General features: G+C 37.0%; 6 protein-coding genes across 6 annotated transcripts; 3 read left to right on the forward strand and 3 right to left on the reverse strand.

Annotated features, from left to right (window-relative positions):
• The first annotated feature begins 4 nt into the window (after positions 1–4).
• Positions 5–1347, forward strand: LOC100631854 (heparan sulfate glucosamine 3-O-sulfotransferase 1-like). Its single transcript, XM_020008364.1, has one exon. The coding sequence runs from the start codon at positions 30–32 to the stop codon at positions 1308–1310; it is 1281 nt and encodes a 426-aa protein (XP_019863923.1). The 5' UTR covers positions 5–29; the 3' UTR covers positions 1311–1347.
• LOC109593113 (arylsulfatase-like) lies at positions 1315–2962 on the reverse strand. Its single transcript, XM_020008348.1, has one exon. It carries the CDS (start codon positions 2928–2930, stop codon positions 1404–1406), a length of 1527 nt encoding a protein of 508 aa, XP_019863907.1. The 5' UTR covers positions 2931–2962; the 3' UTR covers positions 1315–1403.
• Positions 2963–3006: 44 nt separating this feature from the next.
• On the reverse strand, positions 3007–6324 carry LOC100635384 (glutamate dehydrogenase, mitochondrial). The gene is made up of 14 exons (XM_003383612.3): positions 6214–6324; positions 6004–6165; positions 5722–5935; positions 5442–5578; positions 5227–5377; positions 5077–5165; positions 4386–4484; positions 4195–4332; positions 3997–4137; positions 3853–3933; positions 3676–3799; positions 3471–3553; positions 3357–3419; positions 3007–3308 (listed from the first exon to the last, which is right to left on the reverse strand). Exons 2-14 carry the CDS (start codon positions 6163–6165, stop codon positions 3189–3191), a joined length of 1602 nt encoding a protein of 533 aa, XP_003383660.1. The 5' UTR covers positions 6214–6324; the 3' UTR covers positions 3007–3188.
• Positions 6325–6381: 57 nt separating this feature from the next.
• LOC100632106 (acetylornithine deacetylase-like) lies at positions 6382–8966 on the forward strand. Its single transcript, XM_020008359.1, has 11 exons — positions 6382–6558; positions 6628–6850; positions 6899–7029; positions 7469–7590; positions 7638–7708; positions 7754–7828; positions 7951–8062; positions 8112–8192; positions 8241–8356; positions 8400–8543; positions 8753–8966. Exons 1-11 carry the CDS (start codon positions 6434–6436, stop codon positions 8867–8869), a joined length of 1317 nt encoding a protein of 438 aa, XP_019863918.1. The 5' UTR covers positions 6382–6433; the 3' UTR covers positions 8870–8966.
• Positions 8967–9022: 56 nt separating this feature from the next.
• Positions 9023–12741, reverse strand: LOC100632231 (E3 ubiquitin-protein ligase Hakai-like). Its single transcript, XM_003383672.2, has 7 exons — positions 12636–12741; positions 12380–12567; positions 12113–12249; positions 11842–12025; positions 11760–11785; positions 9225–9293; positions 9023–9174 (listed from the first exon to the last, which is right to left on the reverse strand). The coding sequence occupies exons 1-7, from the start codon at positions 12721–12723 to the stop codon at positions 9114–9116; spliced, it is 753 nt and encodes a 250-aa protein (XP_003383720.2). The 5' UTR covers positions 12724–12741; the 3' UTR covers positions 9023–9113.
• LOC105316526 (40S ribosomal protein S24-like) lies at positions 12733–13576 on the forward strand. The gene is made up of 5 exons (XM_011411467.2): positions 12733–12805; positions 12965–13030; positions 13079–13288; positions 13340–13450; positions 13516–13576. The coding sequence occupies exons 1-5, from the start codon at positions 12803–12805 to the stop codon at positions 13516–13518; spliced, it is 393 nt and encodes a 130-aa protein (XP_011409769.1). The 5' UTR covers positions 12733–12802; the 3' UTR covers positions 13519–13576.
• Positions 13577–13597: the final 21 nt, after the last annotated feature.

The raw sequence follows: 13597 nt of genomic DNA on the forward strand, positions 1-13597 counted from the left end.
GCCACATGCCAGTAGCTCTAAATTAGATTATGCATAACCAGTCGTGCAAAACAATGGAGCCGCCTTCTCTTCACTTGCTCTCTTGTTGCAAAACAAGGCGAGGGATTCTTGCGTGTCTACTCACATTGTTGCTTACATTATTTGGAGGTTGTTTTGTGCTCCTTAGAGAAGATGGTACTGCTATGAAGTACGTTATGAAGCCACCAGAAGAACCAAGAGACGCTCTCAAGCTATCCATCTCAACTGAGAACATAACTGACACAGATGGATCGAATGGAGTGACTGGGTACAACACTACTGATGCAGGGATTGATACTGGCCCTTCTCTTTCCTCTACAGCCAGCCTGCACGTAGACTATGACAGATATGGTGATCAATTCGAATACTTTCCTCCTAGGGGAAGAGTCAGAAGGAAGAAGAAAAGAAAGCACACTCATCATAGTCCTACATTAGTAGATCATCCTTGGACGAGCCCTAAAAATGACAATATTTCTATGTATGCTCACAGATTCCCTCATTATTTCATCATTGGTTTTGCAAAGACCGGTACAAAAGCACTTTATGAACTGCTTAAAATGCACCCTCAGCTTGATGGGCCGAGACGAGAAATGAGATATTTCAGTAGTGGACAGATCCAAAATTTAACAAGCTATCTCTCTCGGTTCCCTCCTCCCCCTGCTCAAGGGTACACTATTGAGAAGAGCCCAGACTACATTCTCTCTCCATTGCCTGCCGTAAGGCTTAAGAAAGCAGCTATTGAGAGTGGAGTAGAGACCTCAAGCTTGAAATTTATAGTGATGTTTCGTAACCCGGTCGTGAGGAGTGTATCAGATTATTTAGAGATGGTTTCGTGGAGCTACATGAATAGAAAACCAGCTCTACCTCCATTTGACATGATGGTGCTATCACCTGATAGCAGGGTTGATGACAGTCTTAATATCATTAATTCGAGTTGCTACAGTTATCATTTGAAGCAATGGTTTAACATCTTCGGCAAGGATCAGTTCTGCTTTGTAAATGGAGATCAATTCATTACAGATCCTTACACAGAAGCAAAGGCATTGGAGGAATGTCTTCACTTAAACTCTTTCTTTACCAAGAAAAACTTTGTTTTCAATAAAAAGAGGAAATTCTATTGTTTTAAAACATCGAATGCTCCTATGTGTATGAGTGGAGCAAAGGGAAGGAAGCATCCGTTTGTGAGTGAGGAAGTGGTTACTACACTGAAAGACTACTTCAGAGCATACAATGAAGAACTCTATTCTCTTATCAGTAGAAGTTTTGATTGGGAAAGTAGCATGAAATCTTAATAAATATGTTCAAAAACAATCTGTTTGTACAGCAAAATTAATTAAAATGTAAAATTACATGCAGCACACAGCAAAATAATATATTCACGTTAATCAGGAAGTAGTTTTGGGATAATTTGGCGAGTAAAGTTGTCCTTTTACTCTCTGCACTAGTTTATTATCAGCAACCCAGTCAGTCCCACGGCCTTCCTCTTGAAACTGCTTGATAAGTCTCTCCCTCCACATCAGTAAGGTTTTCTTCCAAGCTGGATCATCAGAAAGGTCATGCAATTCACCAGGATCATCATCTAAAGAAAACAACTGCTCATTACCAAAGTAAGCCTGGTAGATGTATTTGGTGTGTCCATCTGTTAGTGCATTCCAATGATTGGTTGCATTATAGCATATGTCATGCTCCAGGTCTATGTACTCCCTCCAATCCATTTCCTGAAGGAGCAATGGCTTCAGAGAGCTACCATTTAGTTTCACGTCTTCTGGTATCTCAATCTCTGCAAAGTCTAGCACAGTTGGGAAGATGTCTCTTAGCTCAACCACCTGCGATAGTGTGGACCCTCTTGGTAATACAATCTTGACAGTGTCAGGCCATCGTAAGAGCATTGGTATATGAGCTGAGCCATAATAAGGATAGCCTTTCCTCCAGTGGTAGTGGTCACCCATCATGTCACCATGATCTGCAGTGAATATTATAACAGTATTACCAGTTAGATCTCTCTTTTCCAGAGCTGCAAGTATCTGACCAATCCACTCATCAACAAATGACACACTAGCAAAATAAGCCTGTCTTGACTCCTTTACTTGCTCACTCCCCAAGTCACCACACCATATGCCAGGAGATGGTGTAGTGTTATACTTTACAGCATATCTTTCATCCCAGTTGCCTCCTTGATAAGGCAAGGGTAGCTTAACATCTTTATAATTATCTAGCCATCTCTGTGGTGGATCATACGGGCTGTGTGGGCGGTGAAAAGAGACCTTGAGGAAGAAAGGCTCTGACCTACTGTAGTTTTGTATAAAATCAACTGCAGATCTACCAACCCATGCAGTTGGATGATAATATTCTGGTAAAGCATATGGTCTTCCACGATAGTCATTAAAGGTCAGACCAGTTTTCATTGGATCTACTCCTGGCATCTCTTTAGCGAACCAGTGATCATAGTCGTCAAACTCAGAATTCTCTTCTAGCCCATCATACAGGTAGGTGCTGTTGTATCCGTGTGACATACCTGAATTAGCTGTCTTGTTCCATCCGAAATGATCTTTGCCAATGGAGTGGGTGTAGTAACCATTCTCTGACATTACACGGGGCATTTCGTAGCTATACCTGTGAGCAATGCTCCCATATCCTAGCATACCGTGATACCAGGGAGAGAGACCAGTAAGGAGGGCAGAACGAGCTGGAGTGCATGTTGGAGTAGAGCTGAAAGCTTTGTCAAATCTGACTCCTTCTTTAGCAATACCGTCAAGATTAGGAGTGATGGCGGCTTTGCTTCCACTACAGCCCATTGCATCCTCTCTCATTTGATCTGCCATCATAAAGAGGATATTTGGAGCTCCATGAGTTAGCCCAAGACAGAGACAAGTGATTACAAAAGTGCAGAGAAGGGAATTAAAGAAAGCCATTTTGCTGCAATCTCAGCATCCAGCCCCACCCAAAAATTAGGTAATATTCATACCTTGTGGTGTTGCTAAAACAAAATTTTAGTTTAAGGTCAATGAAATACAGTATTATTGCTGATAATACACCAAGAAAGAAATACTAGTCTACAATAAATAAGACACTCAAATACACAATAATTATAGTTCTATTAAGTTGAAGCAAAAAGCATTAATAATCCTAGCAATAGCAATAAATAAGTAATATTAATGATTGTTTCATAATCACGAGAAGGTGATTCCGGCCTCTCTATAAACAGTGTATATCTTTTCTAGTGCACAGACGTAAGCAGCTGTACGCAAATCAAGACCAAGATCATACTCACGAACAGCTCGCATTATTTGCTAACAGCAATAATTTTAAAACAATAACAAAATTTATTGTGTACTTACTCTTGCTGATCTCTCCATTGTATATTGCAGACCAGAATGAACGATATCTTTTTCAGATGCACCCTAATGTAATAATAAACAAAAATTCAAATGCAATAAAGTGAATAAACTCACTGCTATGTGATCCTGGAAATCTGGTGTTGGCTTGATTGGTATCTTTTGACCAAATTTGTGCTCCAAGCTTTTCTCAACAGATTCTAAGCAAATAAAAATAGTAACAATAATAAAAGTGTTATCTTCATCATTGGACTGTGCTTAAGTTTCTCAAAGAATGTGTACAAAAATGGCTCAAAGATTTCAAGATTTGCTACAAACTTACGTAGGAGATGCGTGTTACTCTCTTCCTCGTATTTCCAAGTTAATCTTCCAAAGCTGACATGATTGAGATTCTTAAGCCATTCAAAATATGATACTGTAACACCGCCAGCATTACAAAACATGTCCTAATAGTTAGAAATAGTTCAGTAATAATAATTATTAATAGTTATTCAGTTACTGGTATCACTAAGATGTTTTTTTCATGAAGTATCTTTTCAGCTGCTATTGTAGTTGGACCATTAGCACCTTCAGCAATTACCTAATAATAATAATAACAGGGAAAATAAAATAATATTAAAATCTATACAATTTATTAGTTTACTTTAGCTTTCATTTTTTTAGCAACAGCAGCAGTTATTTGTTGCTCTCCAGCAGCTGGTACTAAGATGTCACATTGAGCAGTTAATAAATTCTCATCAGTTTGTTCGGCACCAGGGTAACCAATAATGGAGCCATTGTTACTCTAGAGAGGAGAGGAAGATTAAAAGAACAATAATAATAATAATAATAAAATTCCTACTTCTTTATAATCTTCCAGCTGCTTAGGGTCAATTCCGTCAGCATTATAAATTGATCCATTGTACTCCATGACTCCAATACACTTACCACCAAATCGTGTTAAGTAGCGCATTGAATGCAAGCCAACATTACCAAAGCCCTTCAAAAGAGGAAGGAGGAGATGAAAGGGTGTGTGTGTGTGTGATTCCTTACTTGTATGATAAATGTTTTCCCCTCAATGCCAGTTGATAGACCAATCTTTGAGCAATATTCCTCTGAATCAAGGAAACTTTTAATGCTGTGAAACACACCCTTTCATTAGAAGAGAGTTAAGAAATAAACAAAGAGAAGAGTGAAGAGTATTATTTCTTTTATAAGTCACTGTGTGTGTACAAAGCATGCCAAGTGAGCTGAACATGTTTCATGAGCTGAAATGCAGTACATGTAAATGGAAATTAAACTAACTTTTAAAATTCGTAAAAAAATCAAATTTGATCGGAATGAGCTCAAACTTGCTACACAATATACGAACATGTATACATTTCAAAAAAAAAAATAAAATTGGAGAATTCTCTCCTTGCCATTTTTGATGAAATTTGGTCAACGACACTGTACTATAGTACAGGGACTTTGGCCCAATTTTTAAGCAAATTTAAAAATTCATAAAAAATTCAAACTTGATCAGAATCAACTCAAATTTGAAACATAACATAAGAACATGTATATGTATCAGAAAAAATTATAAAAATGGAGAATTCTCTCCTTGCCATTTTTACCAAAATTTGGCTAGCAACCCTGTACTATAGTACAGGGACTTTGGCCCATTTTTTTCAGCAACTTGACATACTAAAGTCCTATGTAAAACCCTCTGTGTGTGTGTGTGTGTGTGTGTGTATCTTCTTACTCTTCCAGTGGCAGATGTCCTCCCATGAATGCCACCTTGAGGTATTGGTTTACCAGTCACACAAGCATGGGCATTAATATCACCATAACCTAATAACAGGAAAAGAATATTGTATACTGGAGCTCTCTCTCTCTCTTTATCTCTACTTACCATGTGTCATTGCATAAGTATCTGCAATCCAACTCATTTCTCTCTCTCCTGTTCCCATGTCTGGTGCAGGTACGTCAAGTCCTGGCCCTATAAATCCTTTCTTTGCTAGTTCCATTGTGAATCTTCTTGTGATTCTCTCCAACTCTTTAACCTGTTTTTTAATACAATGACATCAAGTTACATCACGAGAATGTCATTGTTATTGTTTCTCTTACAGAATATTTCCGAGGATTGATTTTAATTCCTCCTTTAGCTCCACCAAAAGGAACATCGACCATTGCACATTTAAATGTCATCAAGGTAGCCAATGCCTTTACTTCATCTTCTGTAACTTCATCACTGAACCTTATACCTTGAAATAGAAAGAAAGAGAAGGTCAGTCTTGCTGTAGTGTAGTAATTGATGTTAAAATAATACAATAATTACATTACTATAATCAAAAACCACAATTAAGTAATAATGACATCACATTCTCCTTTTGTACTGTGCATGTACCTCCTTTGCAAGGTGTCCTGTGTTGTGAATGCTGTGCCCTCCATGCTTTAATTATCTCCATTGTCCCATCTTCACGATGAATAGGAAAGCTAACGTGAAGTACATGATTACAAGGCAGTATCAATTGAAGGACTCCCTCAATGAAGTTCTTTCTGTCGGACATTGGGACTTTATTGTCTTGTTGTTGCAGCTTATCGACTACAATTTTAGTAGCCTGGAGGTGTGAATAAGGAGAGAGAAAGAGAGTTACATCAAATTTAGATATTATCTCTCTCACTTTACCTTTTCGCTGAATTTCAAAACCATGTCGTTGAAGCTAAGACTGTCTTCATCATTACTGACCGGAGCGGTTGAGTAGGAAGAGGAGACAAGAGAGGGACAGAAGCGGTTAGCTGTCAAAGTCAAGCCTCTTCTTGACGCTTTCAAGAAATGCGACAAACTCATCTATTAATAATAACAATATAAAGCAATAAAGGACTCCTTTATCTGTACTTTTATTTCCTCTGCTAGCTAGAGGGAGTGTAACAGAGTACTGTGCCAAGAGAAGAGGAAGCTGAGGAACAGCTAACTGTGGTCAGATCTCAGATGAAGGGCGTTAGGAGGGCGTTGTCCTTAGCAATGCAATTTAGTCAATAACTTTTAATAACCAGTGATTGCGTGGGCGTTAGCTCAGCCTCAGACACGAGTTAGAGTTTTCGAGCCGAAAGAAAAGATGACTGCTTCTCCTCTGAATTTAGAGCTCAATACTGATAGGTATGTCTCTCTGATGACTAAGCTGATTGGAGAGACAGAATTCCTACAAAACAATCCTCCGAAATTTGTTCCACAAGAGGATAGGTGAGAAGAATATCAGTGACAATGCCCTTTTTTTCATTTATAATACACAATGTATTTCTTATAATGCAGAGCTATAAAGCATCTTCTTGAAGTTCTCAAGCCTCACTCAACTGAGAACGGTGGCCCATTGACTATAGAGCATGTGACGTATGTTGAAGGACGTGGTAATCTAGTGATCGGTTACACCCCCACTGGAGCCGTGGACACCGTCTCATTCGTTGGTAGCCATTTGGACTGTGTGCCTGCTAATCCTGAGACTTGGGAAAGAAACCCTTTCAAACTTACACAAGAAGTAATGTAATACCACATCACTCCTTATCACTCTCCCTTCCTCCTTTAGGGTGACAAGTTGTATGGACGTGGTACTACTGATTGCCTGGGACATGTTGCCTTGATAACTGACTTGTTCCTCCAGCTGGCTGAGAAGAAGCCTCAACTCAAACGCTCCGTTTGGGCAGTCTTCATTGCTAGGTATGTACATGAACATGTACACACCATTAAGATATAGTATATCTATAGTGCATCTATTGTACACAAGTTGTATTAGGATTAATAATCAATTCTTGTTATCAAGGGGCGAGCTAGGTTATGAGGTTACGATAACAGTCACATGATAATCATTACAAGATTGCATCATGTTCATCTACAATAAACACTAAAACAACATACCATCAACCACTATTAATGTATTTCAATGTACCTGTGTGTACTGGTTTTAGCAAGGGATCTCCAGTGACACAAACATCACTACTTATAATTGAAATTAGCACTTTAGCAGAGCTAGAACCAAATCCCTACACAAAATTACTTAATTTTATTAATATTTTTTACAAGACACATGAGCATAAGTCAGAAATGAAATAAAAAGGTTTTGAGTAGTACGTTGTATGGTTGTTTATTGATGTTGTAGCGAAGAGAATTCTACAATCCCTGATGTTGGTGTTGATGCCATGTTGAAAGATGGCAGGCTTGAAAGGTACAAGAATGGGCCAATATACTGGATAGACTCTGCTGACAACAATCCTTGTGTTGGTAAGGCTTACTTTGTTGTTGTTGTTTATTGTTGTTGTTTTTGTTAGGTACTGCTTCAGCTGCCATGTGGAAGCTACGTGTTGATGGACGGCTCTTTCATTCAGGACTACCTCATAAAGTGAACTATTAATTATTAATCATTATTTATTCAGTTAATTAATAGGGTATCAATAGTATTGAATTAGCTGATGAGGTCGTATCTTATCTTCAAAAGAAATTTTATGAAGATTATTCAGCTGTAAGTACAAGTTGCTAAAAAATCAGGCCAAAGTCCCTGGATGATTAATTAAAACTCATATTAAATCAATTAAACTCTTTTATCTTCTTTTTGCTTTTTCTTGCCCTCTCACTCTCTCTTAGCATCCTGAAGAAGAGCGTTATAAATTTTCCACCCCATCAACAATGAAGCCAACACAAATAACTTGCTCTGAAGGATCAATCAATCAGATACCGCCTTGGACTGAGGTTAAAGGTAATAAATAATATTGATAACTATTAATAACTGACCATGTTATATACAGGTGATATTCGTCTGACGCCATTTTATGACATTGAGGAATGCACTGCACGCATTGGAAAATATGTTGAAGAATTAAACAATGGTAGCAGTAATTGAAATTATTTAAGTACGATTCATTTATAATTTTTAGATTTGAGTATTTTGCCATGTCGTGGTCCATGCAGCAAGTATGATATCACTGATACTGCTACTGGTGCTAGCTTTAGAGCTAAATTAACCTTTACAATTGAAGGAGCACCTCTTAAAGTATAAACAATTGTTTTTCTTTACATTTATTGTTGTTTGTTAGGGTATTGCTTGTAACATGGATAGTCCAGCTTTTAAGCATCTTCATGCTGCAACACTGGAAGTTTTAGGTGAGAGCAAACCGTTCTCTATCTGTGGGAGCCTCCCTCTTGTTGGTGATTTGCAAAAAGCTGGTTTTGATATACAGGTAATAATCTGATTTTCATTATGCACAGTGTAACCTCTTTATTTTGGACAACATTGATGCTACACACAGAGGTGCTTTTGTATAGGCTTGTACCAATTGCATTACATAATGTCCGCATCATAAAGGTGTCCTTGTTATAGAGCCTCCACTGTACATATATAGCCACTGCATTTTCAGTTATTTATATTTTATTTTGTTTCTTTTGACAGACTTCTGGATATGGTCACAGTCATGTGTATCATGGTGACAATGAATACTGCAGTATCTCTTCTATGCAAAATGCAATGAAGATATTGAGCAAAATACTGGACAAGTATAACTCATAAACTTAAATGAAAAAAAATTCTTGCTATTAGTGACTCTATACTTGATTTGATAGTCTATAACTGTGCTGAATTCTTAAAATTATAATTTTTCTTAAAATGCAAAATTTTGTGCTCATAATCGGCTCAAACTTTCTAAGGACATCAATAAATTGATTGTTTTTAGAGTCATTTTTGAGAACTGTATAGCACAAGGACATCGATGTACAATATTCATTAAAAAGTAATAATAATTATTTAATTAGTTTTATTGAAAACCAGTCGGAGGAGGTCTAGTCCAATTTGCACTTGTGGGTGGAGCAACAAATCTAAAAATAAAAAATTATCAATGAAAATGTATAGAATTGGTAGTTGATACCGTGGCTGCTGGGCAGGAAAACCAGGCAATGGTAGAGGATGTAGTGGAGCATTTGGTGGACCTCGGGCTCTATTTAAAATAACAATAATAATAATAATGGCATTTGGATAATTAAAGCAACTTTTAAACTTCATAAAAAATCAAAATTTGATCGAAATCAGCTCAAAATTGATACACAACATAAGAACATGTATATGTATCAGAAAAAATTATAAAAATGAAGAATTCTCTCCTAGCCATTTTTTACAAAATTTGGCCAATGACCCTGTACTATAGTACAGGGACTTTGGCCCAATTTTTGAGCAAATTTAAAAATTCGTAAAAAAATCAAACTTGATCGGAATCAGCTCAAATTTAAAACATAGCATAAGAAAATGTATATGTATTAGGAAAAAGTATAAACATGGAGAAATCTCACTTTGCCATTTTTGGCGAAATTTGGCCAAAGTCCCTGTACTATAGTACAGGGACTTTGGCCCAATTTTTAAGTAACTTTAAAAATTCATAAAAAAATCTAATTTCAAGAGTAATAAACCCAAACTTGCTACACAACATAAAAACATGCATATGTATCAGAAAAAATTATAAAAATGAAGAATTCTCTCTTAGCCATTTTTGACAAAAAATCAAGTGGTAAACCTTGCATCATGTAATAATTATTAATATAAACTACGTCATCAATAGTGAATGCAAGTGTGAAACAGAAAGCTAAGAATCGATCAGAGTGGTAATTATACACTATAAGTAGTTCATTCAGTAGAGGATGAGGAGCTGCTGTCATCATCAGAAGAAGAAGATTCACTGTCAGATGATGATGAGGATTCTTCCTCTTCTCTTTTCCTTCTTATCATCCCAGATACATTAGTGACTCCAATCAGCGACAGGCGATCATTAATTAATAAATTAATTAATGAAATGAGGCAAACAATAAGTAAAAGTAGATAAAACATCTCCAGTACATTATAACCTACAGTGTCAGCAATGTGACCAGTGGCAAAGACACAGACTACAAACACAAGGTTCTCAAACGAGTCCATTATACCATATATGGTAGCCTCCTGTGATTCGGGTACAATGAAAGCAGGCAGTGGACCCATGCTGGAACAGAAGAGAGAGTCGGAGACTGCATATAAGAACTGAGCAATGAAAGGGATGAATGGAAAGGATGAGGTGAGTAGTAAAGTATGAGTTAGTATTCCTAACGATACACCAGCAATACTCCAGTACACGTGATAGCCAGTGATGTCAATTATCAAACCAAACAATGGTAAAAGGAATATATTCAACCAGGAGAGCAGGCCATTGCCAAAACTGGCCATGTTAATGTTTAGTTTGAACTTCTTTACAAATAAAAGTTGTCCGATGGTAGAGAATGAATCAATGACAGGATCATATAGGCCATAAGCCACTGAGACCAGGACTACATTGAGAGATATGTACTTGTAGAAATTTGCACATTTCTTAACACTCAGCCCTGTTGGGTTTTTCGATGGCTTTGAGCGTTTCCTGTCAAGACAGACAATGAAGAAACAGCAAACAAGAGAAATGAAAGCTGCAAGAGGTCCTAGTAGACAAGTGATACCAAGATGAATGTGTGGAGGTACAGAAATGAAAGAAAGATACTCATAGAATAAATTAGAGAGAGACATTGCCATAGCAGACCCAAGACATTCGGCACTGCTGTTCAAACCAAGTGCAAAAGTCAGCTCTTTCTTCCTGAACCATCTTGCCTGATATATGTACAGCAACATCACGAGCATCTCTTCTGCAATAAAGGTAATGGTCGTACCAAGTACCATTGACCAGTAATGAGAGGTGAATATACCAACACAAAATATCACTTCACCAATGAAACCAGTGATGGAGGCTGCAATTAAACTATACCTAATCCCAAAGTATCTATCAATGAGATATCCTCCTAATATACACAATACAATATTAGGTATGGTACCAAACCCGTCAAGATACTCGTACGTTAAAGTATCAATATCCATCACTTCTATGAGAACCTTTGCTAGACCATCAGTCATGTCATCATTGAAAGTCAAGGAGATCTCAATAAGGCACACCAAAACCAGTATAGAGTACCGGTATGACCAGTGAGAGGGATCACAGAGAAAGGATGGACAGTAAGACCATTGAACCCCTTGCTTAACATGTACACCATCATCATCACTACTACTACTGCTACTGCTGCTGCTGCTACTGCTACTGCTGCTTGATAAACTAAGATCTCCAAATCCCAACTCCATGACAAAGTGATTAAAGTAATGAAGAAAGAGAATGTGTGTGTGTGCATATATAAAGTAAGTCCAGTCTACGCATGTAAAAGGGACAATGGATTTCTAAGGATGTCAAGGATGTTTGGTGAAAGACAAAACTAGACACATGCATCTTTAAATGTATAATAATGAAGAAGACATCATAAGAACTGATCAAGTCATCAAAGGACCACACGTACGCGAACCATAATCATTACAGTCAATTAATTATTATTTATAATAAATTAATTATTATTTATAATAATTGACTTACAATGATGGCGGGAAATTTAGAGGAGGCTAAAGAGAAGGAAAGAGAATATAAACTGAATAAAAATGACCAGTGTAATACATACTCTGGGATTATTAGCGGTTGGGAAGAATCCTTGTAAAGCAGTGATATTAGGTAGAGGAGCAAGAGGGGGAGGAGGAGCAGCTGGTAATTGTACTATACTCTTATCCTTCTTGTGTCTGTAAGCAATATGAGCATCGAGGTCCCTCTGTGATAAATAGCTGCGGCCACACCCTTTATTATCATACCTATGAAAAAAATAATAATACACTATTTTTTAAATTTATGCATAATTCATTTAAATTAGCACACAATACAAAAAATTTTAAAAATACCTTCCCCCACCAAAGGTGCATATATAGACATTGCCCATCAAGGCCTCGTCAAACTGTTGATTGGATTCGTGACACTTGGGACATTCCCCACCAGCTTTCTTTGCACAATCACGACAGAATGTGTGACGACAGTGTTTCTAATTAAAGCACACAATAATATAATATTAACATTAATATTAAGAATAAACACTCAATAATTAAAATTACAACTAATTGATCAAAAATAGCAACGATTGTTTGGGTGTTAATTAGACACAGACCGCTCACCATTCTTCCATATATAAGTATCGGCAGGTCACACTGTTCACATATGTGTATCAAAGGATCGACAATACCGCGTCCAATAAGATTGAGTGGTTGATCCCACTGGAGTGTCTCCCAGGCTTTATGTATAGCTGATACTGTTGAAACAGGCTTCTTCTTTGTCTCATTAGCAGGAGTATTATCAATAATTACTAATAATATAATGGAGAAAGGGAGGATGAAGAAAATTTTAAAAGGAGGAATAGCTGTTATATTTTACCATTGGTTGGTTGTGCCTTAACAGACGGTATGGCAGCTGGTTCCTTTAATTTAAGGGCTATATTTCTTCTCACTGAACCTCCCTCCATTTTTTAACTCCACGTGGAGACCACGCCCATCAATTAATAATCCCTTTCTTTCTTTTCCTCCCTCGCCTCGTGTGCAAAGATGGTGAGTTGAATCCTTTAGCAACGTTACTTATTCTTTTTATGTAATGATAATAATAGTATCAACCCGTTCAGTAGTTACCATATTGTGTAACAGTACCATTTATTTTTATGTTTTACATACTTCTCGAGATAATTCTAAAAATGATTATTGATTTTTTAGGCTGACACAGCTACTCTAAGAACAAGAAAATTTATGACAAATAGGCTATTGAAAAGACGTCAAATGGTAAGTAAATAAATTAGTTTATTGATAAGGAATTATGTTAATTATTAGGTACTGGATGTACTCCATCCTGGGCGTCCTAATGTACCAAAGAAAGAGCTAAGAGACCAGCTGGCTAACATGTACAAGACAACGTCCGATGTTGTCGTCTGTTTTGGTTTTAGAACTGCCTTTGGCGGTGGAAAGTCCTCGGGCTTTGCTCTTATTTATGATAGTATGGATGCATTGAAGAAATTTGAACCTCGTTACAGACAGATACGGGTATGGAATTACTGGGGATTATATGAGTTGGAAATTATCATTTAATTACAGCTGGGGCTGATGGAGCCAAAGAAGGTGACCAGGAAGCAAAGGAAAGAACGAAAGAACAGACAAAAGAAAGTTAGAGGAACCAAAAAATCCAAAGTTGGATCTGGCAAAAAGGTAGCGACACTGACACTGATGATTTTAAATTATTATTATTTTTTCTCTCTTTTTATTCTCTCTAGTAACCAAGAAACTGAAATAAATGTTTTGAGAATATTAATAATTATTAATAATAAAAAGGAATTATTTTTGCTGATTATTTTG

Source organism: Amphimedon queenslandica, unplaced genomic scaffold (genome assembly GCF_000090795.2).
Source record: "Amphimedon queenslandica unplaced genomic scaffold, v1.1 AMPQUscaffold_13508, whole genome shotgun sequence".
NCBI classification, from domain to species: domain Eukaryota; kingdom Metazoa; phylum Porifera; class Demospongiae; order Haplosclerida; family Niphatidae; genus Amphimedon; species Amphimedon queenslandica.